The sequence below is a fragment of the Heloderma suspectum genome, chromosome 15 (assembly GCF_057233095.1).
Source record: "Heloderma suspectum isolate Gila_16-S chromosome 15, 16-S_ref, whole genome shotgun sequence".
Classification (NCBI taxonomy): Eukaryota; Metazoa; Chordata; class Lepidosauria; order Squamata; family Helodermatidae; genus Heloderma; species Heloderma suspectum.
Window position 1 is genome coordinate 3,135,879 of NC_139472.1, and position 17,908 is coordinate 3,153,786.

General features: G+C 49.5%; 1 protein-coding gene across 12 annotated transcripts in view; it reads right to left on the minus strand.

Annotated features, from left to right (window-relative positions):
* UBR4 (ubiquitin protein ligase E3 component n-recognin 4) overlaps nucleotides 1-17,908 on the minus strand; it is a 129,447-nt gene that overhangs the window by 73,342 nt on the left and 38,197 nt on the right. For 3 of the 12 annotated variants that reach the window (XM_084821753.1, XM_084821742.1, XM_084821744.1), the window contains exons 36-51: nucleotides 17,517-17,587; nucleotides 17,218-17,365; nucleotides 16,380-16,607; nucleotides 15,762-15,932; nucleotides 14,885-15,067; nucleotides 13,570-13,728; nucleotides 12,158-12,310; nucleotides 11,760-11,987; nucleotides 10,566-10,723; nucleotides 10,044-10,215; nucleotides 8,550-8,766; nucleotides 7,402-7,473; nucleotides 6,163-6,326; nucleotides 5,803-6,019; nucleotides 5,180-5,396; nucleotides 2,572-2,604 (exon numbers count right to left, since the gene is read on the minus strand). In XM_084821753.1, coding sequence (XP_084677879.1) covers nucleotides 2,572-2,604; nucleotides 5,180-5,396; nucleotides 5,803-6,019; nucleotides 6,163-6,326; nucleotides 7,402-7,473; nucleotides 8,550-8,766; nucleotides 10,044-10,215; nucleotides 10,566-10,723; nucleotides 11,760-11,987; nucleotides 12,158-12,310; nucleotides 13,570-13,728; nucleotides 14,885-15,067; nucleotides 15,762-15,932; nucleotides 16,380-16,607; nucleotides 17,218-17,365; nucleotides 17,517-17,587 — 2,591 coding nt within the window. The remainder of the gene's footprint in view (nucleotides 1-2,571; nucleotides 2,605-5,179; nucleotides 5,397-5,802; nucleotides 6,020-6,162; nucleotides 6,327-7,401; nucleotides 7,474-8,549; nucleotides 8,767-10,043; nucleotides 10,216-10,565; nucleotides 10,724-11,759; nucleotides 11,988-12,157; nucleotides 12,311-13,569; nucleotides 13,729-14,884; nucleotides 15,068-15,761; nucleotides 15,933-16,379; nucleotides 16,608-17,217; nucleotides 17,366-17,516; nucleotides 17,588-17,908) is intronic. The other 9 variants (XM_084821747.1, XM_084821749.1, XM_084821746.1 and 6 more) reach the window with 5 other exon arrangements.

A 17,908-nucleotide genomic window follows, 5' to 3' on the forward strand; every position in this document is an offset into this window, starting at 1 on the left:
GCCCCTCCTGAAATCCCAGTCCAGCCTTCCAGGGCTCCCCGAACGGCCACCGCAGGATTGCACATCCAAGGGCATAAAGCTCTGTGGCAGAGCAGCCGCTCTGCACACAGGAGATGCCGGATTCAAGTAGCCAGGTACAAGGAATTCTGGTAGCACAGCCAGGCTCACACTCCTCCCCGAGCGAAGTCTTCAGGCGGCCGCAGTCAGGAGACAGGACTGGACCACTGGACTGGCTCGCAGTGCCATACTACTCACTGGGAGGGCCCCTAGACTGAGAGCACTTCCTTTGCAAGCAGAAGGCCCCAGGAGCAAATCCCCAGTACCTGGAGTCCAAAGGTCCTCAGGTGATGGGGAAGATACCTCAGGCTGAGACAGCGGAGAGCTAGGCGGACTGCTGGGGCCCGATGTCGCAGGAAGCCGCTTCTCAGTGGCAGACCACCTGCTTTGCACACACCAGGGCTTCAGCTTGGCCCCGTCCTAAGAAGTGGTGTCGTGCAGCTGTGATTAGCAGGGATGCTTTCCTCATCTGCCACCCCCCTCAGACTTCCCTGCCCCCTCTGAGCTTAGCTGCAAAGGTTGGGGAAGGCTGACGTAGGTTAACAATGAGGCCTAGCAACTTCAAGAAAACAAACAAGACATGGGAAATTCTGAAGCAAGCCAGAATACAAATCCAAGCTCTTCCCACGAGAATAGAGCAAAATTGGGTGGACATGGGCTCATACAAGATATTTAAGGTATTTATAGGGTGCATTGCAGGCCTAGCCCTTACAAAGCAATGTACAACTAGGTGGTGAAACACATTTATGATACATTTGAAGTGTCAAACTATAAGAATACAGGATCATAAGCACAAGACGTCTCAAGAATCAGCGGCATGCAACACTGTTCAGAGAGGTGCTTAGCTTTCTCCCTTATCCTGAGGGAGGAAACCAGTAGTGCAGTGCCACCAGGTCTCTCAGGGACACAGCACCGGGACTTTTTTTTTATTAGCAGGGATGCTTTTAGCACCTGCCACCCCCCTCCGACTTCCCTGCTCCCTCTGAGCTTAGCTGCAACCCTCGCAGTAGCGGGGGGGGGGGGGGGGATGGATTTCCCCAGAAACAATATATTGCTCCCTGATGTAAAGCAAAGTATGCTGTGGGTGGCCTGGTCTTGAATGGGCAATGAAGACCCTTTAGTTTCACAGAAGACCTGCTCCTGGGGGAGATGGGAACTGCTAGAATTGGTTTACTGACCTGGGTCAAGACAGCTGCCTGAATGTTTTGGACTCTCTTTGGGGGTGTGGCTATGGGGGCTGTCATGATGAGAGCCTGCACTTCAAAATTAACCTCTACACCACCAGTCCAAAGGATCCACAGCAACAGGGAGTGGAAAGACCTCTGCCTCACCCAACCTGGTGCCCTCTGGATGTTTTGGACTAGAACTCCCAGCATCCCTGCCATTGGTCATGCCAGTGGGGCTGATGAGTTGTCGTCCAAGCAATCTGGAGGGCACCAGGTTGGAGAAGGCTGCATTAGAGAGCCGCCACCAGCCTACACCGAGAGACAGAGTCCAATGGTAGAATTTGCCACGGCAGTAAAATCTGGGGAGGGGCTGCAGCTTAGCATGTCGCACGCACACAAGGCCCTCCCAAATTCAGTCTTTGGCATCTCCAGGTAAAGAGGATCTCAGCTAGAAAGGAAGGGGAGGACCTCAAAGGGCAGCTGTCAGGCGAGAGAGGAGACAGTGCTTGGATTCAGTGGGATGCACCTTTATATGCGTCAGGAGCGCAGAACTTCTTTCAGCCCAAGGGCCGCATTTCATTTCAGAGAGGCTCTCAGGGGCTGCATTCGGTGGGCGGGCCAAAGGCAGAAGAGGGCAGGGACAAAATTACCAACATATTGTAGCTTAAAGCTCTTCCAGTAATTATGCTTTAGGAGAGGCAGTTCACCATTCTAGAATGGGGCAATTCCTGCACAAACGCTGGAAAACTACCAAACAATCGGTGGTCAGGGGAAAGGGGGCAGGGGGAGGGGGCATCTGGGAAACCCGGCTGGGCTGGACTGGGATCCCATGATGGCCACATCTGGCCCCAGATTGGAGATTCTGCACCCCTGATAAATGGTCACGCGGTAGATGTAAGCATAGCCACAGCCACCACACCAGGTCATGGCAGATGCGAGGTTCAAACTGGGCTCACATCTCAGTCTCTTAGCCACTCACACCACTTAATTTAACTGCAGACTAGAATTAGCAGATCCCCTCACAATCAGCAGTCAGAGGAGCAGAGAGAACCAGGGGGAAAGCCAAGCAGGAGAACAGACAAGCAGCCGGGATTCTCAGCCCAATTTATCTTATTGTTGGTTTTTTGCCACCTTCTCTGCCATGCAAGGGATCCCGAAGTAAAGCAGCATGAGGGTCACTTTTAAATATATGTATGTATGTATGTATGTATACACCACGCACATAAAAAAAAGAAAAAGACAGCCAAGTCAAAGCAGTGCGCTGTTATTCTCTGACACACAAAAACCATTCGTGCAGAGAGAGAGAGAGACAGAGAGAGACAGACAAACAGACAGACAGTATACTAACCGGTCCAGGGTGGTTAAGGACTCAATTTCAGAACTTTGGGGGAGCAAAGGAAAAGGAAAAAAATACATAAATAAAAAGATAGGAAGCTCACAGAAAAATACCTAAGAAATACATCTTAAGCAAATGTTTTAAAAAGGGAGGCGGGAATAGGCAAATTAAATGAAGGAACTGGCGAAACAGACGGAGAGGGAGAGGCACCTAGATCAAAACAAATCCAAGCAACCATTACTAGACTGCCACGAGCTTCTTTTCTTGCAAAAGAAATTAAGAGGAACCCCAAAGCTGCAGAGCACAGAGAAAAGCTGAGCAGACAGGCTGAAATGGTCAGCGAAGACTAGCTACAAGTAGACACCCCAAACCTCACTACAGCAATCCCCAAAGGGCTGATTCATGGTTAAATTTTCATGGTTTATTTTGTGGGACAACAAAATAAACAGTGCCTTGCACACTGCTGTTACTCTCAATGTGGTAAACTAGTTACAGTTGGGGCTGTGTGTAGGCCACGATTATGTGGGAGCGTAGAAAAACTGAGGAATGCAATATTGAGCATGGAGTTCAGCTTCCTGGCAATCTCAGATTTCACTCTGTCTTAAGTTTCTCGTCTTTATGGATGCAGAGATTCACCTGAAAGTGGGCAACATTTGCTAAAATCTGAGCAGCCAAGTAGGCAGCTAGACAAGATTTTCTTGGGCCTTCAGAGCCCTACAAAACAAGAAACTGAGAGCGACTGCGCAGATCCACATTTATTTATACCGCTCGCAGAAGCAGGCTTTGCTTGGGCACAGCATTTCAGGGTTTTAAAAAATAAATTGCAGAACACACACAGCCCTGATAACAGAAGTATATATATGGAACGAGACCTCAGTGTGGCTCCTAAGCCGCAGGTATGGGGTTTGCTACCTCACTGCTCTCCATGACTCATATGGATTGCCATGCTGCCTCTCCCCCCACAATTCTACCATGGCCTACTCCAGGGCAGGCCCAGCCTGAAACCTCTGAAGAGCTACACATCAGAATCATCGCAAGGCAGCCACATGACAAAGCAGGCTTGCGCCACAAGAAATTTGCTAGCCTTGAGGGTGCCACAAGACTCTGTTGTTGCTTCCCCCCACCCCCATGGCCGTGACCCCAAAACGTAGACTGTGCTGTTGCCCGTTCTCGGCACCCTACAGCAGGGGTAGGAGGAAGCGTGGTCATGGGCTACCACTGGATTGCTGGCCAGGTTTCGTAGACTCACAAGCACCTACTGGGGTTCTTGGGAAAAATGTGGGACAAGGCCAGTCTCTGTCCAATCCAGCACAGTGGCAGGTACTTCTTGTTTTTAAAGGAAGGGGGCATCCTCAGGGCCACTTAACTGTGGTCACTTATGCCTTAACCATAAAACTTGGGCCTCCAACAGGGTGCCCAAGGTGACAACGTGCCCACAGACACCTCTCTTGGCACCCACCAGGCTCCCTGACTCTCCTGGTTTTTATTTTATTTCTTAATTTCTTAAATTCCCTTTTCTTAATTGAACTGGGAGGCTGGCATGCTGCAAAGCAAAGTGCCACTCTCCAGTACTATCTCTATTTGGGTTCCAAAGAGCTGTTCTGTGTTTTGGAGCTCAGATTCCACCTCTGCCTTGTACTTAGGCTCTTGGGCAAGTGACTTTTCTTTGTGTTTTACCAGTTTTGCCTTCTGGGAAAGGAGTGGTGACCACGGCAGCCATTTTATGAATGGGAACGCCCCATCCCCACAGCAGCCGTTGTTTGAGATGCCCAACTCTCTCAAAATTCCAAATATACCCACTGGCCCAAAAAGAGGTTTAGAGCTTTTGTGCTCTTTTCTTTCTGTCTTTGGCAGGGGGGGGGGGGGAGAGTAAATTTAAACACACAAAATTGGTAAGTCACAAATATTCTAGTAAAACAAAACCTCCTGAGGCACCTTCTCCACCCAAACCCCACATACTACTTCAATTTTTTTCCCTGCCCTGATAGCACTCGCCCCCCTTCCTCAAAGAATGAGGAAGAAGAGCCCCTAACATGCTCCACTCATGATGGGAGATTCGGTTCCCATTTTTATTCTGATCCTCTCCCTCAGAAATTGCACCAGCAGAGAGTGTTCAACCTCCCAGGAAAAGAGATTTAAATGATAGAAGGGCAGCAGAGACAAAGACGCATTTTTGGAATGATGGACGCAGTGGAGGACAAAAACAGCTGCATGGAAGACATCAGGCATCTCATCCTCTCCAGGATGGAGAATGAAATGCAGGAGGAAAACTTTATGCAGGACAAGAGGGAAGAACAAGCATTCTAGGGCAGCTTTTCCCAACTCGGCACCTTCCAGATATGTTGGACTATAACTCCCATTGTCCACAGCTGGCAATACGAGTTGTAGTCCAACACATCTGGAAAACACCAGGTTGGGAGAATGCCCTAAGGTTCAAGTAACATCCTTCGCCACCACTCCGCCAAACACAGACACAAAGACAGAACAAGAAAAGCCATGAGAGAATTCAGAAGATTCTAAGGGCTCTGCACAACAGGTTGTATGGCACCAGAGTCAGAAGCAGTCCCTCTGGAAAGACAGAGGGGCAGGAATAAAAGAAAAAGCTACTCCAAAGATTTACCTCTCGAGAACGGTGCCACTAGCAACCACCGGGGTAGCTGATTCAGTGTCTCCAGTCCCGTTCCCCTGATTCAGGTTGGGGGGGCAGACATTGCTCACTGAAGCTGATGGGAAATCCTCAGGAGGCTCATCCGGCCAGCCAAACTGCTCCTTTGTCTTGCCATAGATTTTGATGGCATCCAGCATGGTGACGCCAGCAGGATCCACAGATGCCCCGACTGCAAGGAAGAAAGGGGAGGTCACCAGATGAAGGCCGAACCGGATGATATCAAAAGGAAGAGAGGGAGAGAGAAAAGAGAGGCAAACAAAGGAAAAGTCAGAGAGAGGCAAACAAAGGAAGAGTCAGAGAGAGACAAACAGTGAGTGAGTGAGTGAGTGAGTGACAGCCAGCCAGCCAGACAGACAAAGAGTCAGAGAGAGAGAGAGACAGACAAAGAGTCAGAGAGACAGACACTCAGAGAGCCAGAGTCAGAGAGAAACAGTCTGACAGACGGACAGAAAGTCAAAGAGAGAGAGAGACAAAGAGTCAGAAAGAGACATAAACAGAGACAAAGAAAGAAAGAGAGACAGACAGACAGACAGACTAATGTTGGGTTTAAAAATGGACAAGACGCAGAACCTTACCAAAGATGGTCAACTTCTTGTCAGCTTGCAATGCCTCCTCTCGGGTGAAGGGGAAGTCAAACCACCGTGGCCGGCTCAGGTTGAGCTGCATGGTGCGGCCGAAGATCTCCAGATAGGACGGGGCCCGTTCGATGGCTTGAGTCCCGATCTGGACTCTCATGCCAGTCATCACCATGGTGCTGTTGTTGTTGGTCACCTCGATGGTGAAACCACCGGGCTGCAAAAGAGAGGCGATTGCAATCCACAAAGCGGGAAAAGAAAAGCGGCCTTAACGAGCCACAACGCCACCTTGTACAAATAACCCTCTGGCTTGCCTAGCTGCAAACGTCCTCATCAAGGATGCCTCATGCAAGGACTTACCTTAGTGTTGGCCACATACATGCCGGTAGAGTTGAGTCGATGTTTGATCTGCTGGGCATTGTAGACCTGCAGGAGGTCATTGCCACCGAACTCTACATCTGTTAGCTGCTGGTTGTGCTCAAAGAAGTCTATGGGAAAGTTCACTTGGGTGGAGGTGCGAGTTGCTGAAGGAGGAGAAGAAAAAGAAAACTTTAAGTCAAAGACAGATGCTAGAGGGTACAGCTAATGGGTACCTTAAGGACCACCTCCTCCCATATGTTGCCTCGAATGCACTCCTGTTATGGACTAGGACCCAGAACCTTTGTGTCCCCAGAGGATCCCAACCTCTCATCCTGAGAAGAAGGGGTTCCTGAGTTAGCTGTTTAGTGAGAGACTCATTTACAGATAGCCAGCCATCAAGAAGCTTCCACCTCCTCAGGACCCAGTTCTCGAGGAAGACCCCAGGGACCTGGCCCCCTGCATCCAGAGGAGGTCACATTGCTATCCTTGGACTCTTAAGGACTCCTCCAGACATGAAAACACCAGCATGCCACAGCCATCCCTGTGCTGTCACAGCCTGAGATTGCTAAAACAGTCCAGGGCCCTTTAAGAGAAAAGGCCTTGTGTGGAGCTGGGGCTAACCAGCCTAAAGGAAGCCAAACCCCTACTTAAAGCTTATTCCCAATCTGCTGCGTGCTGGAGCAACATACAGACAAGCTTGTCTGGCTTCCAACCCAGAACCACTTGGGGCTCTCCAGGGTGCTGTCTTCTGCCTGTTCCAGCCTTCCTGGAAAACCTAACTTAATGAAATCCCTGTACAGACCTGATTCATAGTGGAACCCTGTAACCCAGGCCTCAACAGTGCCCAACAATACTCAGCCCTCATCATAACAGAACTCAATTCAGCATGAGAGGTCCTGCTCTCTCTCACCTCTGCCAATTGAGATGTGGTGGGCAGGCATGGGAAGCAAGGGTTTTCTGATCATGTTGCAATGCTTTACTCAGGGGAACTCATCTGGCCCCATCTTTATATATCAAATTCTTGCATTATATTAGAACCCAGTAGGGTCATCGCATGAAGCTGAATGCTTGGCACTTCAGGACAGATAAAAGGAAGTCCTTCTTCACACCGCACATAGTTAAACTGTGGAACTCACTGCCACAAGATGTAGTGATGGCCATCAACTTGGACAGCTTTAAAAGGAGATTAATGGTGGATAAGGCTATCAACGGCTACTAGTTGTGATAACTATATATTACCTCCAGGATCAGAGGCAGTGTGCCAACGTACACCAGTTGCTGGGGAACACAGCTCAGTCGTAGACTGCAGTGCTTTTTGTAAGGAAGACAAGCAAGTTCAATCCCAGGCAGACTGTGACGCACAGCATGGGCCCTCCTTTATCCTCCCATCCACCATTGATTTTATAGAAAACTGTCTAAGGGCACAACCCTATGCATGTTGAGACAGAAAGAAGTCCTACAACTCCCGGCATGCCCCTGCCAGCCATACTGGCTGGGGCATGCTGGGAGTTGTAGGACCTTTTTTCTGTCTCAACATGCACAGGATTGCACCCTAAGCTAGGAATGACCATCATCACCACACCTTAGACCAGCCTTCCCCAATCTGGTGCCCTCCACATGTTTTGGACTTCAACTCCCATCAGCCCCAGCCAAATGCTGGAAGTTGTAATCAAAACATGCCAGGTTGGGGAAGGCCATCCTAGACACTCCTGAGGCCCATGTCGGGGGAAGAGAAGGGGGTGACAAAGAGAAATGGGAGTCTCAGAAGTGCACAAAAATATATGATTGCACCGCCCAGTACAGGAAGCCCCATCATTCATCTAAGTGCCCTGGAGGAAGGATATCTTCAATGGGTTGTGCCATGAAATGCCGGGGGGGGGGGGGGGAGAATGGAAAGCCTGCAAATCCAAGCCTTCCCCCTTCACACAGTGCAAAGTTCAACAAGGGAATTTGCTACTGCTAGATGTAAAGATGAGTGATGGCTACCAACTTGGGGCAGTTTTCAAAGGGGATGAAACAAATTCATGGAGAAGAGACTCTAAAGCTCTATCTACATGGATGGAACTATTTAAAAAATAGTAGTAATATAATCGTAAAACAGTAGTAGTTACTATAACAGTAAAATAGTAGTAACAGCAGTAACGTAATAAAACAGTAATACTAACGTAATAGCAAAATAGTAATATTAAGGTAATAGTACTAGTAACATAATAGTAAAATAGTTATGGTTAAATAATAGTAAAATAGCAATAGTTAACGTAATAGTAAAACAGCAGTGGTAACAGTCACGCAATAGGGACACAGTAGTAACAAATGATTCAAGTAAGTGAGCCGAGAAATGTAATGCAGGGAGCGTACAGCCCCCTGTAGTCCCTAGCCAATCTGACCTTGCAGCGACTTACTGATGGCGGCCGCTTTGCGCTTGCGGACTGGCTTCATGATGCTGATGACGCTGCTGGGCTGAAGCGAGGGCTGGAGCCAGTAGGAGGTGTTCTCCACATTCGCCATGTAGATCCGCAGGCTGCCGTCCTCACACAGGAGGATCATGGTGGTCCGCTGCTGCTCATTGCAGGCCGTGTGACGAATGGCCACCATGTCCTGGATCTGGAGCCCCAAAGAGGTAAGACATTCGTGTCTTTTTTTCTTTTCTTTTTTTTAAAGGAACAGCTTAGAAACAAAATACGTTTTCTATGGATAGGTAGAAAATCAAACATTCTGCACCAGGGTGAAGCAACAGTCTCGATCAACTGCTACAGCCTGAAGGAAAGATACCATTTAATCGTTTGCTTATTCAGCATCACTTATTCTGGTTGCCTTACAATGCAGATGGGAAAGGATGCCAAACGCAGGAAGCTGCCTTGTACCAAGTAGGATGGAGGAGGAGGCTATCAATGGCTACTATTCCTGATGGCGATATGCTACCCCCAGTACCAGAGGCAATATGCCTATGTACACCAGTTGCTGGGGAACATGGGCAGTAGGGTGCTGTTGCACTCATGTCCTACTTGGGGGGTTTCCCATGGGCATCTGGTTGGCCACTGTGTGAACAGAATGCTGGACTAGATGGACCCTCGGCCTGATCCAGCAGGGCTCTTCTGATGTTCTTAAGTAAGATCACTAGTCCACTTAACCCACTACTGTCTCCTCCGAGTGACAGAGGCTTCTACAGGACCTCAGGCAGAGAAGATTCTTGCTCAGCCCTGCGGGATGCAACTACAGCAGCATCCAGCCCTTCTAACATTTTGCTGTTATGACTTTCTGGATTGGCTTTGTCTTATTGTATTTGAGGTAGATTCTGATATTAATGTATACATGTATTTCTGTCTTTATTATATTTTTAAACCACCCCATAATCCTAGTTCTCTGGGTGGCGTACGATACATTAAAGAAAACACAAACAACAAAACAATGAATAAAAACAGCACGTAATAAAACCTAGATAAAACCAGCAGCAAAGAGTAAAAACACTACACCACATAAAAACAAAGTAAAACCAGCAGCAATAAAAGTACAATGATCTAAAAGCACTAAAAACCGTTCTTAAAATGCCAGGGACAATAAAAAGGTATTCAACCTGGCACCAAGAAGACCATAGTAAAGATACAAGGCAAGCCTCTCTGGGGAGGGCTTTCCACGAACGGGGTGCCACCACAGAAAAGGCACTCCTTTGTAGCCACCCAGTCTAATGATATTACATTATTATGTATCAGGCTCTGAAATTTTTACATTTGACTGAAAAAATAAAATAAACCAATTTTGTGGGTTCTCTCATTCTTTTCTGCTTTCCGTTTGCAAGCATCCCTTCCACACCCCCGCCACCACTCTTTTCTATCCACCCATGGAAATTGCCAAGGGAGAAATAAGGAATCCTCAGAAGTGACCTTGGCTTTAGCCGGTAAGGTTTTAATTTCCTGGATCAAGAAAGTATCCGGCTTCACCATCACCACCAGAGGAACGCCTGTCGTCTGTTGCACGCAGCACACTAGGCCGGGATGGTTCATCACCTCTGACCACTGGCAGAGTGCCGGGGAGGTCTTGCTGCCACCGTTGGAGCTGCAAGAGAAGGAGATCAGGAGATGCTATGTCAATGACATGGTGCAAGCAGAGGCAACCCCTTCCCTTATACCCCCTTGCAGACCTCCAGACACTTTGGCTTACAACTCCCAACATCCCTCAACCACTGGCTATGCTGCCTACAGCTGATGGGAGTTGTAGGCCCAAACATCTGGAGGACCACAACTTGCCCATCCTCTGCCTTATAGCATCCCAAGCACTCCACCACCATTCCAGGTACAAAGGCGTTCCTAACATCCATCTCACGAACGACATGCCAGCAGCTGACAATCTAAGAGAAAAAAAAGAGACTGGGCACAGGTAGGTGGCAGGAGGGGAAGCAGCCTCACCTCTTGATGTTGATGGGGAAGAGGCGCATCACCTCCAGCGTGGCTCGGCTGATCGTGGCCGCGAAGGACTTGCCTTGACAGTAACTGAAGAAGAGCATCTGCAGGACGTGGGAGTAATAGACAGAGACGCCGCCTCCAGCAACTTGCCCGTTGCTATCCTGCAGGGAACATGGGGGCAGAGAGAGAAAGACACACATGTGAGTGAACGGGAATTTGAAAGCCTGCTGGCAGGACTTGGATGGGGGGGATTGATTTTCGGGAACTTTGGAGGGTCAGACTGAGACCCCCAGAAGACTGGATTTGGGCCCTCAGCCTGAGATTCTGCACCCCTGGTTAATGGTGTTTTTTAAATCGTCATAATCATGTATTATTATTTTATTATCTTTATTTGAATAGGGGGTTTATTGCATTTTGATATTGTTTTCTCATTGTTAGCTACCTACAGCTAATGGGGTACAAAACTAACTATTAAGAATGAAAGAAATCAGTATGGACACCACTAACCCCCACCCCACCCCAATCCTTGGTGGTAACCATCAACTTAGTCTCTGAAATAGGCGGGACATGTACACAGGTCTCAGATGATGGCCTGAGTAAACCAAAAAGTTTTTTTTTTTTTATTTACTTACAGCACCCTGCCTCAAGCTGCTGCCCTCTAGGTGTGTTGGACTACAACTCCCAGCTGGCTGGGGGATGCTAGGAATTGTCGCTAACACATCTGGAGGGCATGGGCTTGGGGCAGGATGCTGGCTTACAGCATTTACATGCTGGCCTTCCCTTCAACACACTCAAGGCAGTTTACAATGCCAAAATAATGGCTTGTGGCCTAAGAGGCACAACGCACGAGGAAGAGACGATGGGGAAGGAAGAGGAAAACAAGCCAATTCAGGCAAACCAATTCTTGCATAAAATGGCGCAAGATGGTTAGAATGATAAGGTGGTCATTCCAAGTGGAATGGGTGCTGAGCAATGGAGTCCTGGGAAGAGGAAGGCCCAGATCTTAGTTGGTCCCTACCAGATGACTGAAAGGGGCCTCACTGCTTTACATCTCCACTCAAATGCAGCTGCTGAGAGACAGTTCTAGGAGGGGAAAGTGGCAAACTGAAAGGGGCCTTGCTCTCTCGGGTCCAGTTTTCGTGTCATCTCATAAACCACCTGAGCAGCAAACAGACATGCCAATAAAAGCAGCATTACCTTCAGGTCTTCATGGGTAATTTCAAGGACGTTGGTGACATAGAAAGGGCCATGCTGGGCACTGCTGGCTTCTTCCATGAGCTGTGTGTAGATGTAGCCAGCTGAGGACATGATGACGACTATGTTTTTGCCCTCTTCATTGAAGAGGAAGGTGATGTCCCTGATCTTGGAGCTGGGCAGCAGGAAGTAGAAAGTCGGGCTCAAGGCATCCACGGAGAGGTCGTAAATCTGTTGGAGCAGAAGCGGGAGAGTTAGCAATTTGGGGGGGACAAAACCCAAGCAGCCTACAGCCATGAGCTGCGTGCTGAGGAACTGAAAACCAGCAGCCCAGATCAGACTGAAAAAGGTTCATCTAGTTCTGCATCCTGGCTTCCACAGGCCTTCCGCCTCAACCGCACCTTCACAAAGTCCGCTGTGACAATGGCCAGCTCGGTCTGCGATCCCGGCAGCCACACAGCTTTAATGATGAAGTTGCCCGTGGCGAGCTGGGGGTGAAGCACCAGGTGATCCGAGACGGAGCCAGAACTACTGAAGGTGAGGACATGGCAGTCCTGTGAAAAGAGAAAAAACCAAGTGGACTGATTAAATCTGGCCGACTTCACAGGAACATCAGAAGAGCCATGCAGGATCAGACCAAGGGTCCATCCAGTCCAGCATTTCATTCACACAGTGGCCAACCAGCTGCCTGTGGGAAGCCCACAAGCAGGACATGAGTGCAAACACACACACACACACACCCCATGTTCCCCAGCAACTGGTGCACATGGGAATACTGCCTCTGAGACTGGAGGTGGCATATAGCCATCAGAACTAGTGGTCACTGAGCCTCATCCTCCCCTGAATCTAATTCCCTTTTAAAGCTGTCCAATCTTACATCTCATGGTAGTGAGTTCCATAGGTGGGGGAAGTGGAAATGATACAACTATGATTATACACACATATAAATCATCTTTAACATTTATTAAGGGAAACCAGACCTAAAGGAAAGGTTGAAGAAAGCAGATGCGTTTAGCCTGGAGAAGTTTTAATCGGGTCCTGGATTTGTCTTATTGTTGATGGTTTAAAATTGTTTTAGATATATGCATGAATCTGCGTGTGGGGTCTGTTTATATGTGGGTATGCAACGGTTTTCATAATGTATTTTTAAGGTTTTAATCTTTGTAAACCACCCAGAGAGCCTTAGCTATTGGAAGGTATAGAAATGTTCTAAATGAAATGAAATGAGACTGGGGGAGGGGGGAAGATACATGTTATCACTCTTTAAATACAGCCAGAAGGGCTCTCCCACAGAAGAGGGCAAAAAGAGTTGTTCTCTGCCGCCATCGCAGGGGGCAGGACTAGATCTCGTGAGCTTCAGTTACAGAAGGGGAGATTCTGATTGAACATTAGGAGAAACTTGATGGTAAGAGTGGTTGGACAATGGAACCAAGGACCTAGAAACGGGGGGAGGGGCTCTCCTTCCCTGGAGGTCTTTGAGCACAGGCTGAACAGCCACCTTTTGGGGATGCTCTAGCTCTTGATATCAGAAGAGCATCAGAAGAGCCCTGCTGGATCAGCCCAGCTTTCTAATCCAGCTTTCTGTTCCCACAGTGGCCAACCAGATCACTGTGGGAAGCCCACAAGTAGGACATGTGCGCAACAAAATCCTCCCACTTGTGATCCTCAGCAACGGTTATAGCAGAGGCATACCCATGGTCTGAGTCAGCATAAGGCAACTTTATTATGTAAGAAATTGCTGCAAAGAACTGAACATGGCCACTATGAATTCCTTCGCATGCTTCCAGACCCCAGAGGCCTGCCACAACCTTACCTTCAGCCCACACACAGCCAAGTAGTCCTCTTTGCACGGGTTCCCCGTAAGGCTCAGCACAGTGAAAGGAACTGGGGCAGAGGCGAGACGAGTAAGGGTCAGCTTGCGCTTGCTGGAATCAGCTTGCTTAAGCAAAGCAGAGAGTTGCAACACTGTGATCTGCATTTAAAGAAACAAACCAGAAACATAAGACTACTGCTACAGTCATGTTTCTATCAACCAGTGACCAAGTTACGCTGCAGCACTTTGAAGGAAAGTGAATTTCCCTGGGTCATGGGCTTCAATCCAGAAATGGAGATAGCTTAGTCCATCACAGGGTACTGCCAACTGAGAAGTGAAATGGTCTGATTAGACTAGTACAAGGAGCTCTTTGTAACCCAAGATGGCTCATTGCCTGGATTAATCCTCCTCCTCCTCCATATGCATTACAAGCATGGTATCAGTTAACATTTGGATGCAACAGCTGGCTGGCTATTTGCCAAATGCATTAAGCAGACTCTAGCACAGTGAAAGAGAACCCAGTGCCCTCCAAACGTTTTGAACTACAACTCCTATCAGGCCCCCCAAGCATGGCCAATGGGTCAAGAATGGTGGGAGTTGTAGTCCAAAATATCTGGAGGGCACCCAGTTCCTCTAACATATACCACTAGGGGAACGGCTGTAGCTCAGTGGTAGAGCCCTGCCTTGTATGCAGAAGGTCCCAGGTTCGATCCCTGGCACCTCCAGGGAGGCCTGGAAAAATTCTGCCTGAAATCCTGGAGAACCACTGTTGCCAGTCAGTGTTGACAATACTGGGCTAGATGGATCAAAGGTCTGACCCAGGATAACACAGCTTCCTTTGTTCATATGTTATTGAACACTTAGGCTAGATTACTGCAATGAACAGGGCTGCCTGTGACAACCGCTCAGAAACTAGAACTAGTTCAGAATACAGACGCAAGGCTGCTGATTAGTACAAATAGGAGGGAATACATCTCAGCACCACTTAAAGAGCTTCCCCGGGCACCAGTCCGTCCAGACACAATTCAAGTCTATCGGGTTTCATTTTTAAAATGTATTTATAAAGTTCTGAATGGCATCTGAAGGAATGCCTGCTTCCAGTTCAGCCTGCCCAGTAGCCAATATCAGCTTTAGAGGTACTCAGATTTCTCATGCAAAATGTACTGTGCTGACCCAAGCTGTGTATTCCCACGGCAGGATCCCACCCATGGAGATGTTCCAAACCACCCAGAACGCATCTGCATGTGCAAGCCTCTACGCAAGATGCAATGTAGGTTGCCCAACCACTCAGAGAAGATGCTCCCTCTCGGCTCACCTTGCCCTTCTCATGGCTGACGGCCAGATGCTGGCGGCGTCCGTGGGGCGAGGAGAGCACGCACATGGCCACCCGCCGCAGGACGTGGGCACTGATCAGCTGCCGGATGGTTTGGCCCTGGTCCCCACTGTAGTTCATGCGGACATTCTCAAAAGCGCCTTCCTGGGAGCCCAGAGTCGGCACCTGAGCAGTGACGGAGAGAACGTAAAGGTCAAGTCAGGGAGCAGGTGGCACTGCAGGAGATGGGAGGGGCCTCTGTCCATGCTTATTACAGGGCAACAGCCAGTAATATTAACTCTGCTTCCTTCTTTGGTAAAACTAGTAGGCAGCATCTGGATCCCTGCTAGGCCTGGCCTCAAGATTTCGCATGGGGTGGAGAAGTTCAGGTAGAACTAGAAGGGCTGAGGAAGGAGTGAGGGAGACAGGAGCAGGCAAAGGGACCATCAGGGCCTGCTGCAGTTGAACTGTCCCGCCCTCCCAATGTTTATTTTTATTTTTTTTCATATTTCCCTACTAGCCGCTGGGATCAGTTCAAAGTGAAGAGAGAGCCTCTAGCTGCTACCATCTTGATTTCCCATGAATGCCTCTGGGTAGTGATTGTCCTTTGTGAGCAGTCATGCCCAGCTATGGCAGCTATTTTGTGGTGGTGGCCCAGGACAGTTTCTCCAATGGCTGAATGTGCCCAAGGGCCCAAACGCTTGCCTACTCCCACCTTACATTGATTAAGATGGGAAAAACAAAGATACTGAAATCTGATGACACACTAAGGGATTTTAGCATGAAGTAAAGAACCAAAGAACAGGGCACGATATTTCCTTTTTGGAAAATTCTCTGCACCACTAGGAGTGAGGGAGAAAAACAACCCCGCAGCTCTCACCATCAGCTGATCCGTCATCTCCACCGTCTTGTCCAGCGTGTGCAGCTCATTGAGGGCCTGCTGGGCCCGGCTGCTGCTGCCCATGGCCGAGGCCTGCTGGAAGTTGACCTGAATGGCCTCCATGAGGAAGTTCAGCATATCCAGCACCAGAGGAGCAAACGAGAAGTTGGCCTGTGGCAAAGGGAGGAAGGCAACAAGCCTCAGCTCAGGGCTGGGGAAGCTCTTGCAGCCAGTGAAGCTCTCAGGGGCAGCACTCCAGTGGTGGGCGGGGCCAAAGGCAAAGGGGTGGGGCCAAAAACACCACAAACATACCAGCATATTTTAGCTTCAAGCTCTTACTGGAAGTCACTAAGCATTGGGGAAAGCATTTTAGAAGGAAGAAACTGCACAAATGATGGGAAAAGTGGACCATCTGGGGAACCCCAGATGGCCAGACTGTCATCCCAGGAGGGCAGGATTTGGCCCACGGGCCTCAAGTTCCCCACCCCTGTCTGAGCAGCCTACTCAGGCCTCAAGACATCTGGTGGCAAACCAAGCTCAAGTCCGATCGCCTCCCCCCACTAGCGGCATTGGGGTCCTCCCGCAGAGAATGAGGTCTCTGGACCATCGGGGCCGTACCTGGGACTGCAGCTGCTCCCGGCAGCCCTCCACATTGCGACACAGGCTGCTCTTCTTGGGCTTCTCCTCGTCCGGCCCTCGCCCATCGCTGACGGAGACCTTGGATTTGTCGGTGGGGGAGGTGCTGGAGTGCCGGATGACGCTCTCAGGGACGCGGGGCTCGCTCTGGAAGGCCGACTCCTTCATGGTGGAGCTCATGCCGCTGCTGGGCGTCCTCTTCACCAAGGCCTGGGGAATCAGGAGCAACAGGTCAAGGGGGGTTGTGGCGAGTCTCAAGCGGATCCTTTCCTTCACACCTGCAAATCAGTGGGGAATCGCAGAAAGCCTGGCTGTTTTTCCACAGCCCCGACAGTGAAGCAGCAGGAAGTGCCATAAACCCAGCTTTGGATGGGCTGTTTCTGCTCTGACTACTCAGCCCCGCAGCTGGGGTCGTGGTGTCAAAGAGGCGGGCTAGAATCAACGGGACTCAACGCCTCAAGATAAGCTGGCGCTGCAGAAGCCACAGAGGGCTGGTGGGGAAGGTTAGCTGCTAGGAGGGATGCCTTAAGCCTCCATGGAGGAGTCCTCTGCACCTGGGGAGGTGGTAGCCTCTCTGCCACTCAAGATATTGAAACAAAGGAAGGGCTCCGCCCACAGAAGGTCCCTCTGTCCGCACTCGCCCCATTCAGCATGCTCTCTTGGCTCTCTGTGTAGCATTTTCAGGGGGCTGGAGGGGCTGCTATGGAAGGACGGGTCAAGGAAACCCACTTCCGCTAGCGCCGTTGATCCAGCCCACTCTCCGCTTCTGCCTCAGGCACACACTCACACACCCTCAAATGTCAGCCCAAAAACATCGTACCAGGCAACTACCATCCTCCTTCGCTCCACAGTCACAAAAGAACGAGCCGTATTTGGCATATGAGATCTCGTGGTCCTTATGGCAAACCTTTGCACACACAGTGCAAACGCCGACGCCGTCAACCATCTTGCAGGTGTGGCAGTGGTACCTTCAGAGACAGGAACAGAACACATCACCTAGGTTTGCGCCCGGCACAGCAGCCGACCCCGCACACAGAGCCATCATGCCAGGGGATGCCATAACGCCACAGGGTGGCACAAAGAGGTGTCCAGTTACATTTTAAATCAGAGATAGCTCACCAGTGTTGGTTCATGAATTCTTTCTGCGTGATGGTAAACGTACAAAGCTTGTTGCAAAGAGAGTCCTCATCCTATGCACACAAAAATGGCATTTTAGCCTCAAAGCTACATGGTATCTCTTCCACTCTACAGACACCACATGCTATAGCAGGGGTGACCAACCTTCTTGGGTTGGTGGGCATATTTGGAATTTTGGCAGAGTATCCTGGGCTCTCACAAAAGGGCTGTCATGGGGTGGGGCTTGCCCATTCATAAAATGGCTGTCACAGTAGGCATGGCCAATCACAAAATATTCCTTTCCCAGAAGGCGAACTGGTGAGACTAAATGAAAAGTTTAAGTTGCCCAAGAACTGAAGTCCATGGGCAGAGGTGTCTGAGCTCCAAAACACAAA